The 26,748-nt window shown below is 48.9% G+C and overlaps 1 protein-coding gene and 1 pseudogene across 2 annotated transcripts in view; one reads left to right on the forward strand and one right to left on the reverse strand.

Moving 5' to 3' along the window:
* Nucleotides 1–26,748, reverse strand: part of LOC144120107 (3-oxoacyl-[acyl-carrier-protein] reductase FabG-like) — a 173,781-nt pseudogene that overhangs the window by 131,833 nt on the left and 15,200 nt on the right. The window lies entirely within an intron of this gene.
* Nucleotides 2,913–25,146, forward strand: LOC144119130 (uncharacterized). Its single transcript, XM_077651832.1, has 2 exons — nucleotides 2,913–3,473; nucleotides 24,288–25,146. Exons 1-2 carry the CDS (start codon nucleotides 2,913–2,915, stop codon nucleotides 24,603–24,605), a joined length of 879 nt encoding a protein of 292 aa, XP_077507958.1. The 3' UTR covers nucleotides 24,606–25,146.

The raw sequence follows: 26,748 nt of genomic DNA on the forward strand, positions 1-26,748 counted from the left end.
CCTTGTTTCATTAACATCGAGCGTAGTGAAATTTTTGGAAATGGTCATTCTCAGCCGTGTCATGTGTTTCATTTCTGCGAATTATCTCTTGAATCAGTGTCAAATTGGTTTCAGGCTGGGCTGTTCGGTTTCGTGTGCTCGTACTGACCTCTAGAGTCGTATTAAATTAGCTTGCAAAAGTAAACTGTTTGCCACGCTTGTCGCTTTGGAAGTCAGTAAAGCCTACGACAGCGTTGAGCACTCGACGCTGCTACACAGATTACAGGTACTTACTTTCCCAAACTATATTGTAGCCTGGACCTCTGATTTGTTGAAAAATAGAGAATTGTGTTGCTTCCAAAATAATGCTTCCTATAGGAGATTCTGACGGACAAGAGGTGTACCGCAAGGGTCAGTTCTCTCGCCTGTTGTTTTTAGCAATTCCCTAAGCACAATCTCATGCAGTCATAATGTGAAAACTTATGTGCACGCCGATGATATCACATTTTTTACCTCAGCAAGTGAAAAATCATACTCTTTATCAAATCGCAGAATTACCTCAATGTTCTTGACAGCTGGTTAGGAAGAATTCATCTGTCCCTCAATGTGAAGAAATGCGCACTGTTAATCTTTCTGGTTTCTCAACACGTAATTGTCTGCCTGGTCTATAGAAATCACATAATACCTCAAGCTCAGATTATGATGTACCTCAGTGTACTATAAAATGTACGTCCGCCCATTTCGGAGTTATGCTCTATTTTATTCTCAGGAGCAACGGCCTATCAACTTCGCCCTCTTGTGCCCTTGGAACATGTGGCGCTGCACCTCTGTCTAGGGCACCAAAATATGCCGCCAATGCTGGTCGGCACCGCGAGGCGCGAATCCCATCTTTATCAGCTAGGTTTCTACTGTTAATAGTTCAATCATTTTTAAGATGGTGTGACTCAGTCCTTCACGCCTGCAGTAAATATTTCTTAGTCAACCTGCAGTCTGCGCTTGGTCTCGTTTGCATATTCCGCAGATGTGTTTCCTGCAGTCTCTCCTTGATGCTTTAAACATTAATTTCACAGATGTCCGCCAAAGTATAATACCTCTCCTTCTGTTCAGAATGCAATCGATGACATTTCCCGAATGCAAAGCTGCAGCCCTTTCCTCTCCTTCGCGGTTTAAGGACAACCATAGGTCCTTTATCTCTGATATTATTGCTACCGATGCATCGCACGATCTCGAAAAGGCAAGTGTGGGCATTTTATCACCTTCACTGGGCTGCTTCTTTTCTCTTCGTCTTCCTGACTTCACTCCAGTTTATCTGGCGGAATTATTAGCAGTAATCTTAGACTTACGTAATTCAGAAACTACCATTTCCGTACTCACGGTTGTGATGGACTCTATTTGCTCTTCATTATCCCCACCCACTTAGTCTCGGGAATTACGCGTCTTTAAGTTCCTGATCCTGCTCCATCTAGGTAAATTCGGTAAGGTTGCTTTGAGTACCAAGGCACATGGGCTTTCACTTAAATGAGGTTGCAGATTCCTTAGCAAGGGCGTCTCTCTGCGGCCAATTATTGCTGTCCTGCCAAAATGTGCATATACAGCTGCGATGAGGTTTCGTAACTACAGAATATTACAGGAATTTTCTGCCTCGGCTCTTACATCATCTCCCAAATTTCAGCATCTTCTGCATCCTTGGAGTAGCAAAGACTGGTGCTCGCGCAGACTAGATGTCTCTTCCACGCGTTTGTGTCACGGGGTTCCTGTGCTAAATTTCTATTTTCAAAGATCTGGCCTGGCGATTTGCCCACTGTGCCCGTTTTGTGCCAAACCTGAGAAAATAGATCACTTCCTGCTATTCTGTCACCGCTTCTCTTTATTGAGGTGGCACCTATTAAAATTTCGTCTCACCAGTTGGGTCTACCTGTGTCCTCTGCGGTTATTCTTTCCACTGGCGCTTGTTTGCTTGGACGAAGCAACAGGAGAGTGCAATCTGGTGTGCAAACTTTCCTTCAAGAAACGCAGCAACCCCCATTTTGGGTTTTCTTTCTTTTTCTCTCTTGCCGCTCTCAGTCAGCACGAAATGGAAACATTGCATGCGTTGTATCCGAACAGGCACATAAAGCCATTGTACCGTCTTCGACCTCCCGGTTGACAGGACCGCTGTTGTTGTGTCATCCAATATGTCAGCCTGCATCCTATTACTACTCCTTTACCCCTTATAAACGCTCCTGTTTCTAGCATTTGACCGCCTGTGTCTTGGTCACTCTTCCGTAGTGGGTACGGGGTATCTTTATTTGAGGCCAACCAATACACTAACGGCTGCGGGCCTAGTGCAAGTGCACCATGCCGCGCCAGTACCCCCTTCGTCTTCTTCTAATTCATGAAAATATCAAACCGTACAGTTGGCATGATGTTTACTCGCAAGGAATGTTTGAGGGGAGAAGTTGGTTTAGCGGTAACTGGCATATCTGCAGCAGCCCTTACCTTCTTTGCTGGTTTTGCTTGGGCTGGAGGCACTAGAACATTGACTAGCCTGGTGTCCCTTGGGACAAACCAGTAGCTGCTTGTTGTTGCACCTCGATAGCCTGCAGAGCATCTGTGTTCACCTAGTTAGGCCAGGAACTGGTTCTAGCATCCGTGTTGCTCGGCAACGAGGTTCTAGTCGCAGCCGGCAGCGATCAGTGAAGGATACGGTGCGGCATCTGTCGTCTCACTCTGTGCAGGTCGTAGCGACAACTCGGATTCATTACCATGTCCATAATACCATGTACACGGACCGTAGTTAAAACTCAAAATCTTGCAGAGCGCACAGGAGTCGTGACGGACAGCGACACACGTCGTCTCGCTGGCGTGTTTATTGAGAACGTAGAGAATTATCTGGCTATCAGTCACGCGCCAGCAAGAATTACCTACTTGACAGCAGGAAGAAGAAGACCGGCATGATGGCTAAGCGACGGTCTATCGCTCCGCTCACCGCTGCAGCCGACCGTGAGGCCGACTTGCAACGCAGGCCCACTGCCGTCTTTGAGGCCAACTTGCAGCACAGGCCCTCTGCGACCGCATACGGGGCCGACTTGCAACGCAGGCCCACTGCCGTCTTTGAGGCCAACTTGCAGCACAGACCTTCTGCGACCGCATACGGGGCCGACTTGCAGCGCAGGCCCACTGCCGTCTCTGATGCCAATTTGCAGCACAGACCTTCTGCGACCGCATACGGGGCCGACTTGCAACGCAGGCCCACTGCCGTCTTTGAGGCAAACTTACAGCACAGGCCCTCTGCAACCGCATACGGGGCCGAGTTTCAACGCAGGCCCACTGCGATCGCCTTGGACACCAACTTTCAACGCAGGCCGACAGCGATCGCCTTTGGGGGCGAGATTCAACGAAGGCCTACCGCGGTGGGGCTCGTCGTACCTCCGGTAGAAGTGCCGCTGGCTAAGGTCTACGAAGAGGACGAGGAAGAATTGCAAGAGCTATTTCGGCCCCAGCCTGCCCGACAGGTTTGTCTTCCTGTCTTACGTTTGTCCATAGGCGCCATTTGAGTCCTTACTTAACCCTGCCTAGTGCAGAAAAGAGCGCATGTAGCAACAAACGGTTAACGTCTTATCTAGCTGTCCACGGGACGCTTTCCGCCGCATACCGTGCGCAGCTCTTCGTACTGTTCATGTGAACGCCCCGTACTTGCATGCAGCCCTTGGCTGTTACCTCCCACAAACTTCGTTGTTGTTCGGTCAGACGACCCGCCGCAAGACGCCACCAAACCCTTAAAAATAGGTATAAGGGAAGGCTCGGGTGGTCTTGATTGTGGGTGGGCACCTAGGCTGGACCGTCCCGTGAAGATAGGAATGAAGGTAGGAATGAAAGGGGCATACATTAAAAACAGAATATCTAACGCAGTATTGGTAAGCGTTCAATTTTTCATTACCTTCGTTCGATCTCATAAACAATCTTTACCTAAAAGGCTTGTCTCTGTAATACTAGTTGAATTGACGGAACAAAAGTTCCAAACCTTACGCAAAAATCTGTGGAGGGTTTTCTGCATAATGCAGAGCAGCACTCACGCATACGATCTGTTTTGTGCCGCCAAGCTAACCTGCTCACAGCTGTCAATAATTCGAGTCTTGCTTTTGATCTAGCGTTACCATGACTCAGGGCATGGGTGAAGCTGAGCTATTTTCTGCGTTTCTTCTGGTCAAATGTTTTCCACTATCACTTGAATTCTCTCCAACGCCTAAAAAATACCACCACTGGCCAGTATATACCTTATGAAAGTGGGGAAGAAGGTGGGTTCACTCTTCATAAGAAGACAAAAAATTGGAGGGGACACTCAAGCTCAGCCTTGAGGGTATGACGCGATAGCGTAATGGGTTAGGGGTTCCCCTACCTAGACCAACTTGCTACGGTTTTTTATTTATTAATCCTTCCGGGATTTTTCGCTCACGGCCAACGCCTTCGACACCGCGTGAACCTGATGTTGCTGATGCTATGTACGGCGAAACGGACGCGAGGAGCGCCAAACCGGGTAGAAGCGCTGCCATGCGCCTTGCCGAAACGCACGGGACACAGGTTGCAGTCGTAGTTCGTCGGCACATCGTTCTCGACAACCCCGATACCACGAACGCCAGCATAGCTTCCACGCCGAACGAACGGGCAGCAAGCCGCAAGATTCGTGGTGAACGCGCCTTAGATGTGCGCCGCGCTGTTCGCCGCTCACCGCGTGATATCTGCGTGCCCGCACAGCCCCACTGCGCCCGAACGAGACGAGCGGCAGGCGCTAGGAGGCGCTGCCATCGCGAGCTATCTGTTGGGGCAGTAGCGTACATTGTGAGGAGGAGGAAGTAGTTTTAGTGGGCGCCGCCTGATGGCGCTACGTGCGCTCCAAGCGAAGATGAAAAGTAGTGGCAACGTACTTTGCTACTCGCTTAAATGCGACTTCTGTATTTTCCATGCTCATAATTACTAATATATACCAGAGTATATGGCTATAAAGCACCCTTCTAAGATTACACCGTATTCACTAGACGCGCCTTTGTTCATTCCAAACCATCGAGCTGGCGTGGCGGATGTAAACTGTCAAAACAGGCAATAAGGACGAAAAAAAAGAAGAGGTGGCGTGGCGGAGTGGCTAGCATGCTTGTCTCGCACTCCGGAAGCCCTGGTTCGATTCACTAACTCGACCAATTTGGCAATTTCCAAATTGGATTTATTTATTAATGCTTCTGGGATTGGCCGCCGTGGTGGCTGAGTGGTTATGGCGCTTGGCTGCTGGCCCGAAAGACGCGGGTTCGATCCCGGCCGCGGAGGTCGAATTTCGATGGAGGCAAAATTCCAGAGTCCCGTGTACTGTGCGATGTCAGTGCACGTTAAAGAACACCAGGTGGTCGAAATTTCTGGAGCCCTTTACTACGGCGTCTCTCATAGCTGAGTCACTTTGGGACGTTAAACCCCCATAATTGAAATCGAATCGCTTCTGGTATTTTTTGCTCACGGCGAACGCCGCCGATGACGACACCGGCTTTTCTGCGAAACAGGGGCTTTAACGTTATCGCCTTAAAAAGCGAAAACAGATAAGGCGATCACACAAAAATGTTCGCGTTGCAGAAGCGTTCAGTGTGCCAAACAGGGCACACGCACATCTGGCCATGCGGTTGCGTCCATGTTCTTTCACATGGTTTTCAGAACGCCAGGTACTGTAGAGAAAATGGGAAGCCCCACAGATACAGAAGGCCGCCTGGATTCTTTAGGAAAAACCTAAGTCTGTAATTTTTTACGACAGAGCAATGTTCTTCTCGCGCATTATTTCTGAGTACGGTGACTTCACCTGAATTAGGAACCTTGTGTAAGATTGATGGGATCAATGCAACTGTATCCGTTAGCATTAGACATTGCGACAGTCATGACATGACACGACGGATACCGTTCTGCACATGCCAGACCACCTCAAAGAGTGAAGAACTGACGACCGCCGAGCGCCGAATGGTTGCTTCCCATGTCTGCCATCAGCTGCCGCGCTCTGTCTTCTGCCTTCTCCCAGCAGTTTCCGCACAGCTGACTTCGAATCGAATTGGCTGTTTGGGAAAGGAAATTATGCAGTATCTGCCTCACATATCGGCAGAAGAAATGAAGAAAGAGGTGCCATAGTGGAGGGCTCCGGAATAATTTCGACCACCTGGGGATCATTAACGAGTAGTGACATCGCACAGCATACGGGCGCCTTTGCGTTTCGCCTCCATCGAAACACAGCGCCGCGGTAGGGTTCGAAATCGGGTACCCTGGATAACTAACCGAGCGCCCTAATCCGGAATACCCGGGCTCGAACTCGACCACGGCGGCTGTGTTCCACTGATCCCATTCCAGCGGTCCTACTTTCCACCGCTCCCTCCTCCGCTAGTTGAGCCTATGTAAGTGGAGGTTAATGATCCTCAGGTGGCTGAATTTATTCCGCTGTCTCCACTATGCCATCTCTTTATTCTTTATCTGCCGCCTTCCTCCTACCTTCTCTCAAGGTGCGGTTGAGGTGTCCACCGAGAAGACAATTACTGTGGCATTTCCTTTCCTCAAAACAAATTTTCAAATTTTTTCTGCGTCCAGGGCTCAGAAACCGGCGCCGCTGAGGAGAAATAGCTGCTGCGGGGGTACTAGAGATACGCATTAAAAGAAGCTAGCGAAGCAGCCGCTAAATGTGTGGTATAGTTTTAGGCATAATGAAACATGGCAGGGCTTGCTGTGTAAGCTGGTAACATTTTCTTTTGGAGCCACACATGTTAATGCCCCGTTTTGCAAATATCGCTGAAGTTGGATTTGAGGAAAAGTTCCGTGCACTGCTTAGTGGGAACGTCCGCGCTCAGGACGCAGCACGGAAGCACGACGCGCGAGTTATGAGGTGGTTCGCGTGAACCACAATGATAGTATTGCCATGCGTATTATTCACTTACTGAACGTAATCCTCAACCAGCGGGGTGCCCATCGACACAAAAGAGGAAGAGGCTCGGAGGAAATCGCTCGTGAGTCCACACGAAACCGCTTGACCTGTCTCTGGAGCCTGCTCCTGTGGTCCTGGTCCTCCAGTGTCCCTTCGACCCGCGTCGTCTGAACGACCCGTGACATTCTGGTGGAGGTGTCATCTTATGCACCGTCATGCCCTTCCTCCCGCTTCGCAGAGTCCCATTCCCAGCCCGGGCCGCCACCCCTCTGCTGAGGAGGCCGAGATACGTGCCAGCCGGCGAATTCAAGGACTCGGCACCGAATCCGGCCTCTTGCCGCACCCAGCTTACCACAAGGTCCGTGCCGGCACTGTACATGGCTCGGTCTACCGTGAGCCAAGGCCATCAGACAGATTCTTCGCCCATGCCTGCCGTGGTATACTTCCTTGTCCAACCTCGGTCAGCTGTCCCGTTCCGTGGCGAAGCCTCCGAACACATCGACGATTAGCTTCAACACTATTAACGCGTAGCCCGACACAACGGCTGGACTGTGGATCGCTGCCTCCAGAACTTGTATTTCTCTTTTGAGGGCACTTCCCGTCATTGGTTCGAGAACCACGAGCTCACTCTTACATCGTGGGATACCTGCAGGACAGAGCTGCAAAGCGCTTTCGCTAACCAGCATCGCTGCCAACGCGCAGAGGATCTCCTGCATACCAGCTACCAGGACCCCGATGAAACCATCACTAGTTTCGTCGAAGACGTGTTGCGGCTTAGTGCCCGAGCCACTGAGGAAAAGAAGGTGCGCATTCTTATGCGACATTTTCGGCGGTATCATTCGAGATCCTCCCACAACCGTGGCCGGGATTATCTGCGAGGCTTCTAACATCGAGCGCGCCCTGTCATCCAAAGCAGATCATTATCTTCGGCTTGCTGGAGTTTCTAATAGTTTCTTCGGCTTGCTGGAGTCTTTCCGCTGACCACCCGGCAGCTTACCCCGTCGATGCCATGCACCTACGCGAAGTCATCCGCGAAGTTGTTAGGGAGGAACTTTGGAAGTGTCTGCAACCCCCCTGATTTCCCATCTTCGTACCTCTTCACAGAGGTCGTCCGAGAAGAAGTGCAACGTGCACTTTATCCTCTCTGCTCCATCACCCCTCCTGCACAGCCCACCGTGACGTATACGCCTCCGTTGTCCGCCGCTCGTCGCTGCCAACGGTCCACCACCCGTTCCCCCTTTCACAGCCACTACCGCATCCTGCGCCTGCCGACACACCTCGTTTCTAACAGCGTGGACTAAGCAAGGCTGACGGGCGGAGCACCGCCAATGACCGTCCGTTGTTTCCACTGCGGGGAGGCCGGTAACGTCTATCGCCGCTGCCCTTATCCGGAGCTTGATGTTCGGGGATTCCGGCGAGATGCGCCCTGCCTCACGTACTGCGAGCAGGCTCGTGAAGTTGAGGAATTTCTGCGCCATTCCCCACCACCTGAGCGGCCTTTTCGTCGTGCGTTTCGCTCGCTGCCGCCTCGCAAGCTCGATTCCCCTCTTCGCGACCGCCGCGGGAGCCTTTCTCCTCGTCGGGAAAACTAAGCCCGGTGACGCCTGGAGGTGGCGTTGCCGACCACGCATCTGTTAAAGAGCATACACGTACGACGTCCCGTTCAAGCTCACCTACAGACAACCTATCCGCCGATACTATAGCCGCCTCTGCTCGCCCGGTGTACAATAATCTTCACGTACTTATGGACGGCCACGCCACGACGGCCTTCTTCGGCACCGGCGCCGACTACTCCGTTGTGAGTGGGGAGCTGTCCCGCCGCCTTCGCAAGGTCCTCACGCAGTGGGATGGCCCACAAATCTGAACCGCCGGAGGCCACCTCGTCACCCCAGTCGGCCGCTGCACTTCTCATGTTGAGATTAACGGTCTCACGTGCCCCGCTAACTTCGTCGTCTTATTCGAGAAATATTATTCTCGGTATGGATTTTCTGAGCGAGTTCGGCGCTGTTATCGGCCTCGCCGACTGCCGCCTCACCCTTCGTCGACCTCGCCTTGACCCTCCGAGCGGTGAACCGACGTTCTTCGAGGCGCACACCTTAGCGGACCACGTGACTTTGCCGCCTTACTCGAGCCTGTTTCTGCTTGTCGAGTCCGCACCGGTTGCCTCTGCCAAAGTTCTTCTTGAAGGCAGTGTGCAGCTGCTTCTTGACAGGGGTGTGTGTGTTGCTAGAAATGTCACGCGGCTTAACTCTGGCAGCGCCCAAGTCCTCGTCACCAATTTTTGCAGCGCGCCGCAGCACCTCACCAAGCAGTAATCGGCCTCATCGAGCGCCTCAGCGCCCCTGTCAATTCTGAGACGTTGTCTGCGGCTCCTTCCTGTCCGCCCCCTCTCCAGCATCTGGTGTCTCCTTTAGTGTCAGCATTACACCGCAACTCTCTGCTGAGGAGAGAGACGAGTCCTCGCTCTGCTGGGTGAGTTCCACGACTGCTTTTCTACGTCAGCAGGGATTCGCCAGACGTCAATAACAAAGCACAGTATAGTTACCGACGACGCTTTCCATCCTGTTCGTCAGTCATCTTATCGTGTTTCGTTAAAAGAACGTGAAACTATACAGAATCAAGTGCGCGAAATATTGCCCGATGACATTATCCAACCATCTCACAGCCCTTGGGCTGCTCCGCTGGTGCTGGTGAAGAAAAAAGACGACACCCTTCACTTTTGTGTTGACTACCCGCGCCTCAACGGAGTCACGAAGAAGGACGTATACCACTTCCGCGCATCGATGACGCGCATGATCGCCTGCGCCGTGCCCGTTACTTTTCATCCACCGACCTTAAAACTGGGTATTGGCAGATAGAAGTCGATGAGTGCGACAGAGAGAAGACGCCTTTCATCTTTCATCCCCTTGGATGGACTGTATAAGTTCAAGGTGATGCCCTTCGGACTCTACTGCTCCAGCGACCTTCCAGCGTGTTATGGACACCGTGCTCACCGGCCTAAAATTGCAAACATGCCTTATCTAGCTTGATGATGTCATTTTTTCAAACACGGTGTATGAACATCTTGCTCGCCTAAAAGCGGTCCTGCTCGCTATCAGAAACGCCAGCCTCACTCTCAAGCCTACGAAGTGCCAGTTCGCAAAGAACGAGCTGAAATTTCTGGGTCACGTCGCCAGTCACGAAGGCGTCCGCCCTAATTCCATTAAAGCAGTCGCCGTCACTCTCTTCCCCAACCCGTCGGACAAGAACGCCGTGCGGCGGTTCCTGGGCCTCGGCGCTTACCACAGACGCTTTGTTCCCGACTTTTCGGATATCGCCGCGCCGCCTACTCGCCTCACGAAGAAGTCCGTCCCATTCCAGTGGTCTGATGAAGAGCAGCTTGCATTTGACCATCTAAAACGGCACCTTCAGGCTTCCCCTATACTAGGCCATTTTGATCAGGACGCCGGGACTGAGGTACACACACACGCTAGTAACACGGGCCTCGGGGCCGTCCTGATCCAGCACCAGAACGGCGCCGAACGTGTCATCGCATACGCCAGTCATGTTTGTTTTGTCGAAGGCGGAAACCAATTACTGGACCGCCCAAAAAGAATAATGCCTCTCAGTAATTTTGGCGATCACAAAGTTGAGACTATGTATGGACGCCCATTCCAGGTGGTCACAGACCATCACTCTCTGTGTTAACTGACCGATCAAATAAACCCCCCAGGCGTAGTTGCGCGGTGGGCCCTTGAAATGCAAGAATTTGACTCTACGATCGTCTATAAGTCTGGTCGCAGACACACACTGATGCTGACTGCCCGTCCCGCGCTCCCGTCGAATCCGCGCCAATTGATACGGACAACGAATATGACATTTAAATTTCCTAGGGTATCTAAGTACCGTAGATATGGCGGCGCGGCAGGGCTCGACCCTGAACTTCGCGACGTGATCTCAGATTTGGAGAGTCAAGGCGGCGTAGTTCCACGTCCTTTTGTACGCGTAGTACCTAATTTGTGCCTTCGAGACAACGTTCTTTATAAACGGAACTTTGCACTGAGCCCGAGGTCATGGCTTTTAGTTGTGCCCACTGATCTACGCGACGAAATTTCAGAACAGTCTCATGATGACCCCTCCTCGTGACATTTAGGATCAGTCGAACGCTCGCGCGAAATACAACTCGACAAGACCGTTCGCCATTACACCAGGATCTGCCGCGAGTGTCAATGGCGCAAGACTACACCCGTGAATCCTGCGGGACTCCTTCACCCGATCATGCCACCACTCAGTCCGTTGCAGCAGACCGGTATGGACCTACTGGCACCTTTTTGCTAAGTCGCAATCGAGGAACCGGTGGATCACTGTTGCGACGGACTACCTCACGCGGTATGCCGAATCACGCGCTGTGCCATCATCAACGGCTCGGGATGTGGCAATGTTTTTTGTTGAGTCAGTCATTCTTCGACCCAAGGTCCTTATCACTGATCATGGTGCCGCATTTATGTCCCAACTTCTGTAGCAGATACTGAGCATAAGCCACACCGCCTACCGCAAAACTACCGCATGCCACCCGCAAACAAACGTGCTCACCGAGCGCCTTAACAAGATCTTGGCTTACATGCTCTCTATGTATGCCTACGTGGAGCACCGAACCTGGGACTAAGTGTTACCGCACGTAACTTTTGCGTACAACACCGCGGTTTAAGAAAATACCGGATTTTCACCATTTCGAGTGGTGCATGGCCGGTAAGTGCTCGACGCTATGCTGCACCACAAGCCAGACGTCTACACTCACGCCGATGCTCAACTCGTCGCCCAACTCGCGGAAGAAGCCCGGCAGTTGGCACGCCTTCACATCCAATCTCGCGAGCAAGTCGATGCTCGCCGATAAAATCAAGGCCACCGTGATGTTCAGTTCAATCCTGGTAACCGAGTGTGGGTGCGGAAGCCAAATTCGACGCCGTGGTCTTAGAAGCGGCAGAAACAATATTTTGGCCCGTACGAAGTGATTCGTCGTATAGGCGTGTTAAATAACGAAGTTCTGCCGATCGTAACGCAGGCGTCCCTCTGCCCGCCTGCCTCCGAAGTTGTTCACGTAGCACGCTTCAAAGCGTGCAGTCACAGCTCGGAGCACGTGCCCTAACTATTCGAGCTCTACAAATGTTTTTCAGCCTGAATTTTGCCTCCTTCGGGAATGGAGCAGTGTCATGTGTGTTATCCACTTACTCAATGTCATCATCAACCAGCGGGGTGCCGTTCGACGGAAAAGAGGAAGAGGCCCGGAGGAGATCGCTCGTGAGCCCGGCCGCGACCCCTGGTTAGGAAGAATTCATCTGTCCCTCAATGTGAAGAAATGCGCATTATTAGTATTTCCGGTTTCTGTTTCTGTAAATATCTGCCTGGTCTATAGAAATAACATAGTACCCCCAAGTTCAGACGGTGAAGTATCTCGGAGTAATGACTCTACTCTATCCTGGCGGCCACACATTGAGCAAGTTTCGGCAAAAGGGGTTCGGGCCATTGGCATCCTACGCAGGCTTTGTAGTGCTAGGTCAGGCATGAGAAGGCATACACTTCTGATGATTTATAAAATGTACGTCCGCCCAATATTGGAGTTCGGGTGTGTTTTATTTTCAGGAGCTCCTGCCTACAAACTTCAACCTCTTGTGCTGTTGGAGCGTGAGGCGTTGCGCCTTTGTCTGGGGCTTGCAAAATATGTCGCCAATGGTGTTCTGCACCTTGAGGCGCGGATCCCATCGTTATCAGCTACGTTTCGCCTTCTAACAGTTCAAACATTTTTAAAATTGTGCGACTCACCTCTTCATGCTTCCAGTATAATATTTCTTAGTCAACCTTCCGCCTTTTTAGTGCCGCCTGGTCTCGTTTCCTACTCCGCATATATGTTACGTGCAGTCACTCCTTGATCCCATAAATATTCATTATCAACAGATGTCTGCCAAATGTATAACAACTCATCATCTGCACAGATTGAATTCGATGACATTTTCCCATCGAATGCAAAGCTGCAGCCCTTCTCGCTTCTTCAGGGTCTGTTTGCAGGACCACCTAAGGTCCTTTCCCTTTCATGTTCTTATTGCTACCGATGCCTCGCAGGATCGCGAAAAGGCAGGTGTGGGAATTTTTTCGCTTTCACTGAATTGGTCTTTTTCCCTCCGTCTTCCTGACTTCACTCCAATTTTTCTGGCTGCATTATTAGCAGTAATATTAGCCTTACGAAAATCAGAAACTATCGTTTCCCAGGTCGTGGTTATGACAGACTTCCTGTCCATTTGCTCTTTATTATCCTCACCCACTGAGTCTCGGGCATTACGCCTCTTTAAGTTCCTGATTCCGCTCCATCTAAATTCGGTAAGGTTGCTTTAGGTATCAGGTCAGATGGGCTTTCACTTAAATGAGGTTGCAGATTCCTTAGCAAGAGCCTCTCTCTGCGGCCCAATTGTTGCTGTCCTGCCAACGTGTGCATATACAGCTGCGGTGGGGTTTCGCAGCTACACAATATTTCAGGAATTTGCTGCCTCGGCTCTTACATCATCTCCCGAATATCACCATCTTCTGCATACTTGGAGTAGCAAAGACTGGCGCTCGCGCAGACTAGAGGTCTCTTTCACGCGCTTGCGTTGCCGGGCTCCCCTTCTAAATTTCTACCTTCACAGATCTGGCCAGGCGGCTTCCCCATTGTGCCCTTTTTGTGCCGAACCTGAGACAATAGATCACTTCCTGCTGTTCTGCCGCCGCCTCTCTCATTTGAGGAAGTGTCTTTTGCAAATTCCATTTCATCAACTGGGCTTGCCTGTGTCATCTGCGGTTGTTCTTTCCATTAGCGCTTCTTTGCTTGGACGAAGCGACAGGAGTGTGCGCTCGGCTGTGCAAAATTTTCTTCAAGAAATGCAGAGACTCCCATTCTAATTCCTTTTTCCCGCTCTCAGTCAGTACGACATTGAAACACTACAGGCATTGTATACTATTATGCACATTAAGCCATTGTCCCGTCTTCGATCTCCAAGTTAACAGGACGCCTTTCCTTCCCTCTTCCAATCTATCAGACTACATACTATTGCCACTGCTTTTCCCGTCAAAACTTTCCTGTATCCAGCAATTAACCGCCTGTGTCTTGGCCACTCACCCGTAGCGGGTATGTGCCAGCTACGTCTGAAGCCTTCCTTCCTTCCTTCCTTCCTTCCTTCCTTCCTTCCTTCCTTCCTTCCTTCCTTCCTTCCTTTCTTTCTTTCCTTCTTTCTTTCTTTCTTTCTTCCTTCATTCCTTCCTTCCCTTGCCCTGTCTCTGGTGTCTGCTCCTGTGGTCCTGGTCCTCCGGTGTCCCTTTGACCCGCGTCGTCTGAACTACCCGTGACAATATACGATTACCACATGTGGGGCGGCGTTCTTGCGCTGACACTCGCACCAACCTTTGGATTTGCGCTTAGACACACCAAACTCCACGATAGACGGCAGTGGATGCAAACTAAACAGGAACCGTGAGTCCTGAAACGTATGTACAGAGAGAAGAATAAAGGACGATCGCGCTGTGAATAGTAGGTGGAAAAACGCTGAGGTGCAGCATGAAACTCTAGTAAGTGCCGCCAACGTGGACACAGGGCGCCGTAGTTTCTCACATTCAGCATTCCGTGGCTCCAAACTTGGCGCTGTAATTTGCGCTGCAGATGGCGGTCGTGGTAATAGGTTTTATGAAGAACTCTGGCGAAAAATTGAGCGGTCAACCGGGGGGAGAAGATGAAGCGAACTTTGGGAAACTTTCTGTCCGAACGTGATTGGAATAGAAAGTTGTGCGCTGATAAATATTCATGCTGAGTCTCACAGCGTGACAAAAAGTAAGGCAGAAGGGAAAAGCGCAGACACTGGACAATGAAGAACGACATGCGGGCGTGTCGAACCAACTATTCCACAGCACTGCCCTTCACAAAGTAATACGACAGATAGAACACGAACACGGCGCTGACCCGCAACAGAATTTTATTGCAGCCGCAATTTATAACATAAAATTGGAAGGGACGCTTAAACTCCGCCTTAACGGTATGAGGCGATAGCGTTGTGGGTTAGGCTTTGCACTGTGGGCAGATTGACACCTTTGAACGCATTTTTTTATTTTTTCAATTGTTTCAATTAATGTATAAATTACACACTATACAATTTTTTAATCAGCATAATGAAACATTGGCTTTTAGTTATAAGTATTTTGACACATTTGAGCCGTCTTTTTCCAATAATTATTCAATAAATTAGTTGCAACGATTTCATTAACTAGTCATCGCCTATCACACCAGTCATCAATCACTAGAACCACCCATTTTCATTATACGATTTTTTTTACGCAGCCCTCGGTTATATGTCGTTGGTTCGAATACCTGCCGCAAGTTAGGCTCTAACTAGTGAGCTTAAGCTGCACATAACGCTGAATAGCATGACGAACCGCCGCGGTGGTTCAGTGGTTATGGCGCTCGGTTGCTGGCCCGAAAGAGGTGGGCCGCAGCGGTCGAATTTCGATGGGGGCGAAATTCTAGAGGCCCGTGTGCTGTGCGATGTCAGTGCACGTTAAAGATCACCGGGTGGTCAAAATTTCCGGACCCTCCACTACGGCATCCCTCATAGCCTGAGACGCTTTGGGATGTTAAACCCCCATGAACCATGAACCAATAGTATGACACCATCCGGAACATTCTGCGGCAAACGGTTCGCATGATGCGATGTTTTTTACGCAACCCCCGATTATTTCCGACACGCGATGCGGACTACGCCGACGGCTTATCGACCGAACGCGCTGTATACGCTATCGTGTAATATAAAGAAAAGGGATGACGCATAAGAACGTTCCACGCAGTTGTTACTTGGCGGTGATCAAAGAGGAATCAGAATGATCAGATATCCCAAAGGAAAAAAAAAACTAATCCCGTAGCTAGAGCTGCGGCAAATGGCTGATGCATTCAGATTCAGTCTTTATAAAATACGTCTTCTACAACTTCTTTTTAAAGTTATTTTGGTGTGCGAAATGAAATATCTGCGGCGTGGGACATTGGTGCACACCTGCATTTTTTTTTAATGAGCTAACAAGTCCAATTTTCTAGGCGTATTGATAAAATTCACATGCTTTTTCAGTCACAAATTTAAGTGGTCTGCGTACCAGTCTGCGAGCCCGCGTCATTGAATTTTCACTCATGGTCTTGGGGCACAACTTGAAAGGGTTGATCACCAGCCTAACAAAACAGTGCCCCATTTAGTGACCTTGACTGCCCATAATTTTTATGTACAATTGGCCCTAAGGCGAAAACAGTCCGTCGTCGGCGTTGGCGCTGGCATCGTTCTCGTCGACGTTGCTGAATGATCCTTAATCAGACGTGAACTGTGTAACGAATGACTTGGCAAAATGTAAAGGGCTCAAATGGTAGCACACGCACGTGTGAAAAACGAGGCTTGCGGGAGCTAATCCTTCTACCGTTTTGCTCAGGAAGCGCCACTTCCGTCTCTCAAGCCCGACCAGTGGTTGTGTTTAGAACAGCCTGGGGCAGCGACGCACTGCTTCACCGCTACACCGCTGTGTCGTTTATGGTATGAGGACTCGTTGCGATTGGGACTCATTTTTCGCAGTTACCCCAGCCATAGTTAACAGCCAGAGATGAAAAAATTGGCCTACTAGAAAGGAACCGCTAGATGAGACTAGAAAGGAACAACTAGAGGAAAACAACTTCTCAGGCATCATGTCTGCGTGGAGTACAGATAGCCTCTAAGTTACGCTACGGTGGCGCAATTGCCGGCAGAATAAGCGAGGCTAATCCCACCTGTAGCAAACAAATCAGCTCAACTAAACTCTATAGATAGCAACGCGAACAACTGTATGTGCACATATGAGGCTTACGGGAGCTAATGAGGAATTGAAATTGCAACAGAATCAGAATTGACATAGATTGGTGAGTAAAAGACAATGGAAAACGAATAGAATTAGAATTTGAACAACTTGGCGAGTGAAAGAACAATTTTGTCCCATTTCCTCTGCATCAATCCAACTTATCGCCCAGAAATTGCTTGAATCGTTAACAATGGAAAGTGTCGTTTAGGGAGATTTCCCACTCTCCACTTGCCACCTCTCCACGTGCAAACTGCTACAGCACCGCTTATAGCGAAACACCGGATGTAATGACACACCCGCTATAAACACCTGCTGTAATTACACGCTGACGATATCACTTGTAAGGACACCTGACTGACAGGTGATGGTGATTGGGTTGTAGCGATGATAGCGGCTTAATGAAATTACATGCAGCGGTAGTGGTCCTAGTAGTAAGGTTCGTCCTCCAGGATGCAGGACTGCCCAATAGAAGAGATAGTAGAGGAGAACGCTGTTACATTCCTGCGCATGAGTCCAATTGAAGGCACCGATATTTTTTTCAAGGTACTCTAAGTTGCGAGAACTGCAGCCGAAGCTGAGGTACTCGTTTCTGACGGTGTGTACGATCCGGACTAGTGCTCCAGCTTGGCACTTATTAGTGCGCAGTGTTGATCTTTATCAACGCTCTAGCTTAACTTCTTAAATTCTGAAATGCTTAAAATAGCACGCTTAAATTCAGCTACCAGTCTAGGCTTTGAGCAGCAGAGAAGCCCACCATAACGCGGCCGGTCAAAAGAAGTGTGCCAGTGTAGCGCCAGACGAGACTCATGTCTCAATGTATGGATGTAGCTGTGAGATGTGCTGGTGATCGGCACATAAATTGGAATAAACTCCCACTCGTCAACTGCCGATCGCCAGAAGCCATCTTTGACGTTTGGTGTCGGACAAGGAGGAACGGTTCGCAGCCATACCACACGGTCAGTTTCCCGTGAAGGCTTCTGCAGCGCTTGCTAACAACTTCAGCCAAGTGTCCGTAAAAGTAGAAAAGAAAAAAAAATCTGCGCGTGCAAGCTGTTAAAATGCCTAGGATTGGAACCACTCTTTGCCGGTCTGAAGTGTTGTGTGGTTTAAGTCTGCACGTTTTCTTTCCAATGAAAGCCTACAAGATGGTCCTCTGTCTAGGGTTATCTTATCAGCAATGAATACGTGGCAATCCGTGGGACCAAGATTGTCGTCACTGGACTTCACCGACCCTTCTTAAGCCTTTTCAAATTCGAACCTTGGCGCCACCTTCCTGCGAGAGCACAATTTCAGCATAACACTGGCCTTCGGCATATACATTGACGATATGGACATGAGAGCCTAAGCTTACCGGATGCGTGCTCTCGAAAACAAAAACCTTGTGGCCATGCCTCACCACTCAGTTGCCTGGTACCATCAAAAGCCGGCGGTGCTTACACCTCTCCCCATGTTTCAAGACATTTCAGGTGGTTGGCTTTCGTGACTGTGTAAAAATAAATTTTTTTCTCGCACAGCCTTCTGCCGTAAACGTTTTCTGCCGATATTATTATCCTTTGACGTTTACGACAAAAATTTCAACTAAGATAAGATGCTCAGAGCACACGAAAACGAGTACCGACCTTCACAATAAGAAGTGATACTCAGCGGGCAGCTTGTTGAGACTTGGTTTTTGTTCGAATTCGGCACTTGCAGAATGGGAAGGGAGGCTGTTCATGCAGGAAGGCGGTCATCTGTATTGGTTTGCACTGGGGCTGCACTTCTCAGTGAAATTTTTCTCGGTTATTCAACAGTACTTCGGAAAAAAAACCTTTCTTGGATTGCTGTAACCAATGTAAGAACCACACTGATAAGGGGGAAAAGCCTTGCGAGTCGGTTAATATGCAGGTTAGACAACAGCATGTCAGCGCGTTATTTTATGCAATGCATTTTAGTAACATTGATCACTGTCTGTTGTTTCTCGGGCGACTGTGATTTTATCAGGTGCTTGATCAATACTGATTGACTTGTGAAGGCAGGATATCTACGGTTTCATCTCGCGCAAGCTTGGGAGGAGCTTTTGCAGCGGGTGAATGGTGCACTCAGCGGGCGAAAAGAAGCTTCCACAGAGCTACAAAAATCCACTGTTACACCCTATATGCATATTTTGCTCCTGGAAGATTTTTGATGCTCCAGGAAAACACGTTTGGTTTCGCGGAGCCGTTAGAAGAAAAATTGAAAGAGAAGAGAAGGATAATTGGGCAACCGAACACGCCACACGTAATTTGTCTTGCGCTAGAGGAGTTGTGTACGTAGTGGATATTGTTACGTGACGCCAAGCCGTTGAAGAAAGTGTGATGAAAGATGGTTACACGATGATTCAATGGCGGACAGCCTGGCGCGAGCACTCCTGCCCACGCTACTGCACAATTCCTCGTCTTCTAGTCCGTCACACTATCCGGGGCCGCCGGGGGATCGTTTCGATCGCGAAGGAGAAGATCGGCACTGAAGATGAAATGAAGTAGATGACTATGGGCTTGAAAAAAGGTTGAATACTGAAAGGGTTGAAGGGCTTGCCGCTCAGTGGATGAGACGATCGGCTGATGAGCGCTGTCCCTCGAAGCTTCTGGCCCACAGGTCACCTGGAGCCCTCGGTTGAGGCCTATGGACGCACCGAAACGGCACGGGCAGGGTAGGCTTTGTTCTTGCTTGTATGCGGCTTCTCGGGTCGGTGAGGTGACAGGGCCTTGCAGCGGCAGCGTCGGCATTGCGTCGTGTTTTCTGGTCGGGGCGGGGGACGGGGCTGGGGTTAGCGGCAAGGTCAGGTCTGGTCGGGCAGTCTGGGCACAGCCGGGCGGTGCGGATCAGGTAGAGACGGCCGACGACCATGTATGGTAGACGCAGGGCACCAAACCTCTGGAACCAGGATGGCGATGAAGAGACCGCAGCACCTCACACCAAATGCTGCGTGGCGCGAGCACTCCTGCCCGCGCCACTGCACAATTCGTCGTCTTCTAGTCCTTTCCAATATTTCTTGTTACTGAGCTTCACGGACTGCATGCGTGGCCGTGAAGCTCGCCTCTAACTCACCCTACAGCTAGGGCGGCAAAAACGTGCCGACATAGGGCGGGGCATGCTCTACTGCCGTCGATACCTTCGAAGTGCCTCCCTGGGAGGACATTGCTGTCGTGGGCTCGAAACCAGTGCTGCGAACTGCTTTCCTGCTAACTGTTTCCTGCTAACTCCAAAAAAATAGTGAAAGCTTGCCTTGACAAATTACGTTCTTAGCTCCAGCATTCTGTTTTGATACTCTGATTTTACATTTTTCTTCGTTTTCTTTGTTTGTTTTCTCTCTGCTTGTGTGCATTTTTGCGTCCGCACTTTTCGAAATTTAGTTTTCTCACCCCCCTTTTTTGTTTTTGTTTGTGTGCTCGGTGCATGCGTTTTGTGCCGTCTGCTGCCGGGCGCTGCCACTCAAGCCTTCTAAGGCTTTGGCAGGCCCGCATTTGTATTGGAATGAGAAAATAAAAAAAAATATTATTATTATGAACTATGGGACCAGACAAGCCGCAGCGCCACGCAGTTTTCGCGACGTTGAGCACGACGTTGAGCATGTGTATTGCGATGCAGTAGTTCACTCACTCCGGGGTGGAGGATTTGTCGGTTGCTACGCTGTGTGACTCGGTCACACCAAAGCCACTCTAGTGACGGCGCCCACTGCTGCATCATTAGACGCCAAAGACATCAGGTTGCGCGCCTTGGCCTATAGGGGGTAAAAGGGATCTCAGAACTCACTACCGCACTGAAGCTAGTCGTATATACTGTATATACCGACTGACAGGCTGCCCTCCGAGCATGAAAATCGCACCGCCTGTTCTCATCCGGTGTCCTTATGATGAAGAGCGCTTGCTAACCTGCTGAGACAAAAAGGCGTAATGAGACTATCAGTTGGGAATCCGTAAACGCAGGCATAGAGGGCAACGAAAGGGCCGATGAGGCAGCCGGTGGCTTTCATCCAACCGCACTGGCTGAGGAAGCGCACTTTCGGAGACGCCCCCCCCCCCTCCCCCGCCTATGTGGGTAGCCCCTGGACGATCTATCTTGGGTCATGTGCGTGGCAGCAGTAAATCGGCGTGAGGAGGTAAGACTGACGTTGCCACCTGACCCACTACCCACTGATCCATTACCGGACGGATTGCCAAGAGCAGGGCAGGTCCTGCTAAACCGTCTCCGTTCAGGACCCATCCTTACTGCGACTTATTTGACCGATGGCGACGATGCAAGTCCCGAAGAAGTGCCCGTACTGCTTAGACCGCTAGTCTTGACGCATTGGACCCTGACGCCCGGGCACCGCGACCTTACCCGCAGACGGATCACAAGCCGGCACCCTGCTGTCCTGACCAGGGTCTTGCTGAGAGGCCCACTGCATTCCATTTGATATAGGAGTGCCGGGCCCACGCCGGACGAAGGAAGTGCCACCTCGACAGTACTCTGGTTTCTGCCACCGGGCGGACCGTCCAACTCTTCAAGGGCAGTGCTAAACTCGCTTATGGCTTTCGTCAAGGAGTGAGGCCTTTTGCACCGCCTGTGAGCCACCGGTTGCCATCCTCCTCCTCCCTTTAGGCCTAAGAGCCACCCCATCCAATTAAGCATATCGTAACTTACTCACTGTAACCAGGTTTTCGTGGGTCAGACAGGGCTTTCTTCAAAATGTGCGACTCATAGAGCATGAGTATTTCCTCAATGCGCAGACAAAATTGCACATTCTGGCATATTGTAGAGTATGCAGGCGTACGCCTATCTTCCAAGGTAGAAGCGCTCTAATGCGAGAGCGCCAAGGGGCTCGTGTCGTAAAAAATGCGGCGTCATCTTCGGCGTCGTGAACCGTCAGCGAAAAATTCATGAAATATCCCCAGAGAAGCAACCTATAGGGGGCAGGTTGGCCACCTAGGTCACGTGACCTTGTGGTATCATTACAACCTGCCCACCGGATTGTGAGCAAACTGTCTACTGCAGCAGGTGGCATGTAAATTAATCACTGGCCGCGAGAGGTTGCTCGGCAAGAGCGACGTGGGGCTCGCAAGCCCCGCCGCTGGCAGCGCGTGCCATCGCAGGGCAATGGCGCATCGCTTAACCGCTGCATCGCTGCACCGCTTCGCCAGGAGTGGTATGAGGGCTCCCAGGGATCAATGAATATTAAGTAAAGAATGACCAATTTCGTATACATGGGCTTTAAACCCTTAACTATTTCGTGTCGTGCACTTAAGGCAGAGCTTAAGTGTCCGCTTAAGTTTTATTTCGACACTTCAATTAACTGAGAAGGGCGATTTAGAAGCCTTACCAAATTAAATAGCGTGAATCTGATTACATCAGCCAAGCTTCTGTAGCTATGGCTACAAAATATAGTTTTCTCATTGACAATATCCCTGATCACACCCATGACCAAATGACGCCTGCCAAGACCGCTCCTGTGTTTTTCTGTTCCCTTTAGTTTGGTATACATTGTGCCTCTCGTGCAACGAAATACAGTTGACAGGCAGAGCTGTGTGGGTTCTGGCTGTCGTCTTTCCCTGTGGCACACTATTATCCTCAGTATCAACGTTCTGTCCGAATGGTTATAAGTTTGCTGGAGGCGGAAACGTGCGGTGTGGGCTTTCGAAGCACCGGTAATCTATGCGATTATGGGACTGCCGACGCAACACTTGAATACTGTGTGCGCTACAGGGATTTCATAGTCTCGCCTGGGTATTACTGTTGGACGGCAAACGATAAAAGCATACTAGAGAAATAATGTCCTATTCCGGGAAGTTTTCCTATTTCAGGGAATTTTAGCAGAAAAATTTTGCCAAAAAGAAGTTTTCATCAAGTGCCAGGTGGATTTTTGGAACCGAAGTTTTCTTACTTTTCACGAATTGAAGTTTCCAGTATGCGTCAAAAGAAAAAAAGGCCGAAAGAGGAGATAATGGAGTGAATTCTCGGTTATGCCATAGAACATCAGAGACTAGGGATGCCCATGAATAAACGATAGGGCAGCAGAAAGGAGGTAGTCCGTGGAGTGAGCACTTTAGCGCCTGAGCGGCGGCTCGTATGTCATGGTAGTGCTTTGCTACTGCTCTGCGCCGTTGACTGATTGACCAATGAGCCTGGCTCAGTCTCCGCTTCAGCAATGCCAGCGGGAGATGTGCTTCGTGGTGCTTTGTCTTGGCATCACCTGAACGCGACACATCTTAAAAACTTGGCTTGCACGATCCATTAGCCACCCTGGGCAACGATGTTCCAGTTACTGTAAATCATTTTATGTTTACATCTGCTTTCAAGGACGATAGAAATATTTTTTAAATCATTTTTAGAAAATTTCTGCAGCCAATATCACAGAGTGCATGCCTTGACATCCTGATCAGAGGCTTATCAACACACAACTCTTTCTGGAAAGGATCGTAGCAACTAGAATACGAAAACCACGTGCTACAATGAGAGCAATATTGTTACCTGACGCATTAGGTGAATTATCCTTCAGTGCCGAGCACTACTCAGGCGAAACAGTTAAAGTATATTTATGCTCGCATAATACGCCAGTCTTGATAGTTCTTTTTCCACTTCTTGGAAGTCATAATCTTTGAATTTCGTATTAATAAAAGCATGGCCGCTCTGACTATGACCACATGACTAAGCTAAGTGACTTGTGAATGCTAACATGACCGTGGGGCGTTGCTTAATCACATATATTTTATTTTGAATGACTTCACAAGAGAACAGAGAAACTGAATATGGACAATATCGAACCGGACTGTTGTTTGTGAACGTTGAATTAATGCGAAATAAAAGGAATCGCCGGGAAGAAACTTCTCGTTGTCTCGTTGTGGCCGTAGATTCGCAACACGAAAAGTAACTAAGAGAATAAACATCGGGTGGATGACATTTGGCACGTACTTTAAAGGTGTGAAGAGAATTTTACCCGTATTGCTCAAGAGAAACATACACAACTGCTCTATCTTCCTGATACGAAATTAAAAGGCAGAAACAAGAATGGCAAACGAAAACAGTTTAATTTAATCGCAGTACAACACAGAAAGCTATGGAAGGTAAAATCATTGGTGCACAATTAAAAGCGAGGCAGAGAGCTGAGCTGGTCAGGGAAAAATGCGAGTTAGCTATTTCTAGACAAAACGAAGACGAAGAAATAACCATGTGCAAGGCATATCTCTTGCAAAGGCAGGATATCCAGTGGTGTCGTGTGGGTGCAGAGTGGATTCCAAGAGAGGTCAAGTCTAGCAGACAGAGTACGAGGGTCAGGTGGGCGGATCGAACTTGAAAGTTTGCAAGGATAAATCAGCTGCAGCTGGCGCGAGGCAGGATTAATTGGAGAGGTATGGGAGAGACCTTTGTCTCGCCGTGAAATGTAAGGAGGCTGCTGCTGATGATAACGATGCACTGCAAGATATGTTTTTAGCTGCTTCAACGACTAGAGATTATGATTACTGGCCTCAATATTGTCATATAAGCGGTTTTTGATTAAATTGCAGAAATTCAATACGCTGTCGTGTTCGCATCGCAGGGTCGAAGTGTCTTCTACTCGCTGCTCATTCTGACCATCGTATTGCTGTCGCTCCTCGGATTGGCGCTCCTCCTCTTCTTCACCTTCGGCGAAGAAGTTGAACACACGACGTCAAGCCTGATGCCGAGTCTTCGGTACCCGGGAGGACCGAAGGGATCGCCGCTTGCGGGCGGCGACAACGCCACCAGTGCCAGGCTTTCAGGGAATCGTCCACTGGAGGTCTTTGAAGAGCATGGTGGCTCTGATGTCGTCTCGGGGGAGAGAGACTCAGAAAGCACGCTACCACCTAGCGCGCTACCTGAGGACGACGCAGATTAGAGTCGCTAAAGCGCTGAGTGTCGTGATGGTAGCTACCTTTGGGTATTTGCTTTGCTACCCACACTTAATTCTAAACATTGGTCTCCCAAAATTTTCTTGTTTATTTATTTATTTATTTATTTATTTATTTACAGTATACTGCAGGCCAATTTTGGCCCTAGCATGAGAGACAATAAAAAAATTAACATCACGACAAAAGTAGCGTTAAGAAAAGAACAAAAACAAGCAACGCAGTAAAGTACACAAAGCACTATAGAAAAGAGCGTAAGATTCTAACCATCGAAGAACAGACACACTACTTCAGCTACAAAATTTGCGGACTCGAAAACACGACGGGGTATGTATTCCACTCAGCCACCGTGAGGGGAAAAACAGTTTTTAAACTACTTTGTACGAGAGAAAATTGGTTTTAAAGAGCATTTATGACTGTGTCTTGTAGTCCTTGAAGTGAGGGGCTTCACTTGCTTAAGGAAAACTACTCTCAATGTACCTGTCAGTCCCATAAGACAAAGTCTGCTAACCTTTCTGCGTATTCTTAGTGTGGGGATATTGTTAAGTTTCATCAGTGATGTCGGAGAATCTTGCCTCCTGTATTTTTGAAAAATAAATCTGGCAGCTTTCCTTTGAATATTTTCTAATTGATGTATATCTTATTTTAGGTCAGAATCCCACACAGCTACCGCGTATTCCAGTTTCGTACGTATACATGTCTTCTATACCAGAAGCTTAGTACTTATTGGGAATTTTTAAAATTTTCTCTTAAGAAGCCAGAGCTTACGTAGGGCGGATTTTGAAATATCAGCTACGTGATCAAGCCAAGTGAGCTTGTTTGTAAACTGGACATGTAAATATTTGTGTTTGGCTACTTCAGAAACAGGAATTTCATGTAGAAAATATGTAAAAGTACTGGGGCACTTCTTCCTAGTTGTTCGTAGAAGCGCTGTTTTGTCAGCATTTAGGACCATGCCTCAGCTCGCGTACCATTCAGTGATACTAAGAAGTGTTTTTTGCAAAGCGATATGACTATCATCTGACATTTCTTGAAAAACAACACAGTCATCTGGAAACAACCAAATAGTGACATCTTCGCGCACTGCACCAACTAAATTATTTACATATTAATAGGAAACAAATGTGGCCCCAGCACACTGCCCTGGGGCACTCTAGACGTCACTGGAAGCATTGCTGATGCGCATTTTTTTTATTTCAACGATTTGTTTCCTGTTTTGCAGAGAAGATCTTATCCATCTGACAATAGATGAGGGCAGGCCGAGCAATTCTATCTTATGAATTAGTTTTGCATCAGGTACCTTGTCGAAGGACTGGCTGAAATCTCAGTAACATGTCAATTTGACCAGATGTATCAAGCGCTTGGGCAACCTCGTGTACTGCCGGGACAAGCTGTGTGGTCGTAGACATGGCTTCTCGAAAACCATGTTGACAGTGAGTCTGAATGTTTCTTGCCGTAAAAAATTCCGCTTTATGATTCGCAACAATATGTTCCATAAGCTTACACCATGTACTATTAATTGACACTGGTCGATAGTTGGCGTAATTTAGTCGGTCTCCCTTTTTATGTACTGACACTACACGGGCTACCGTCCAGTCCTCTTGTATTATACTGGATTTGAGCGATACAATGAACAACTTATTTAAAAAGGTCGCAATCTGTTCAGCATAACGTTTTAAAAAGCGTTTAGAACGCTATCTGGTCCAGAAGGTTTTTTTATTTACTTAAACTTAAAAGCATATCTACAACATTATTGTTAGTTACCATCAGACCGAGTCGATCGGAACCGGGTTTCAGGCATTCATTTATTTTTCTTTTATCGAGGAGACATTGTGAAAATAATTATTAAAACACTGGTCAATTTCTTTTGGATGGGTAATAGCTTCTGCATCAACCTTTAGTTTCACTGCTTCATATTTAACTCCCGTACATGCCACCAAACTTATGGGAGACAGTTCTTTTTTTAGCAGACGAACTTTATTGATTTTTTTCTTTCTTTCTGATGCAGAAAGAGGAGCAAGCGCAAAAGGCGAAAAGCCTGACGATGGCTCTTGTCCCGCATACAGTTTGGCACAAACGTTAAACATAGCTTTAAAAAAAGTTCCACACCAAAATCTTCAGGGGGAAATAAGA

Source organism: Amblyomma americanum, chromosome 2 (genome assembly GCF_052857255.1).
Source record: "Amblyomma americanum isolate KBUSLIRL-KWMA chromosome 2, ASM5285725v1, whole genome shotgun sequence".
Lineage (NCBI taxonomy): Eukaryota > Metazoa > Arthropoda > Arachnida > Ixodida > Ixodidae > Amblyomma > Amblyomma americanum.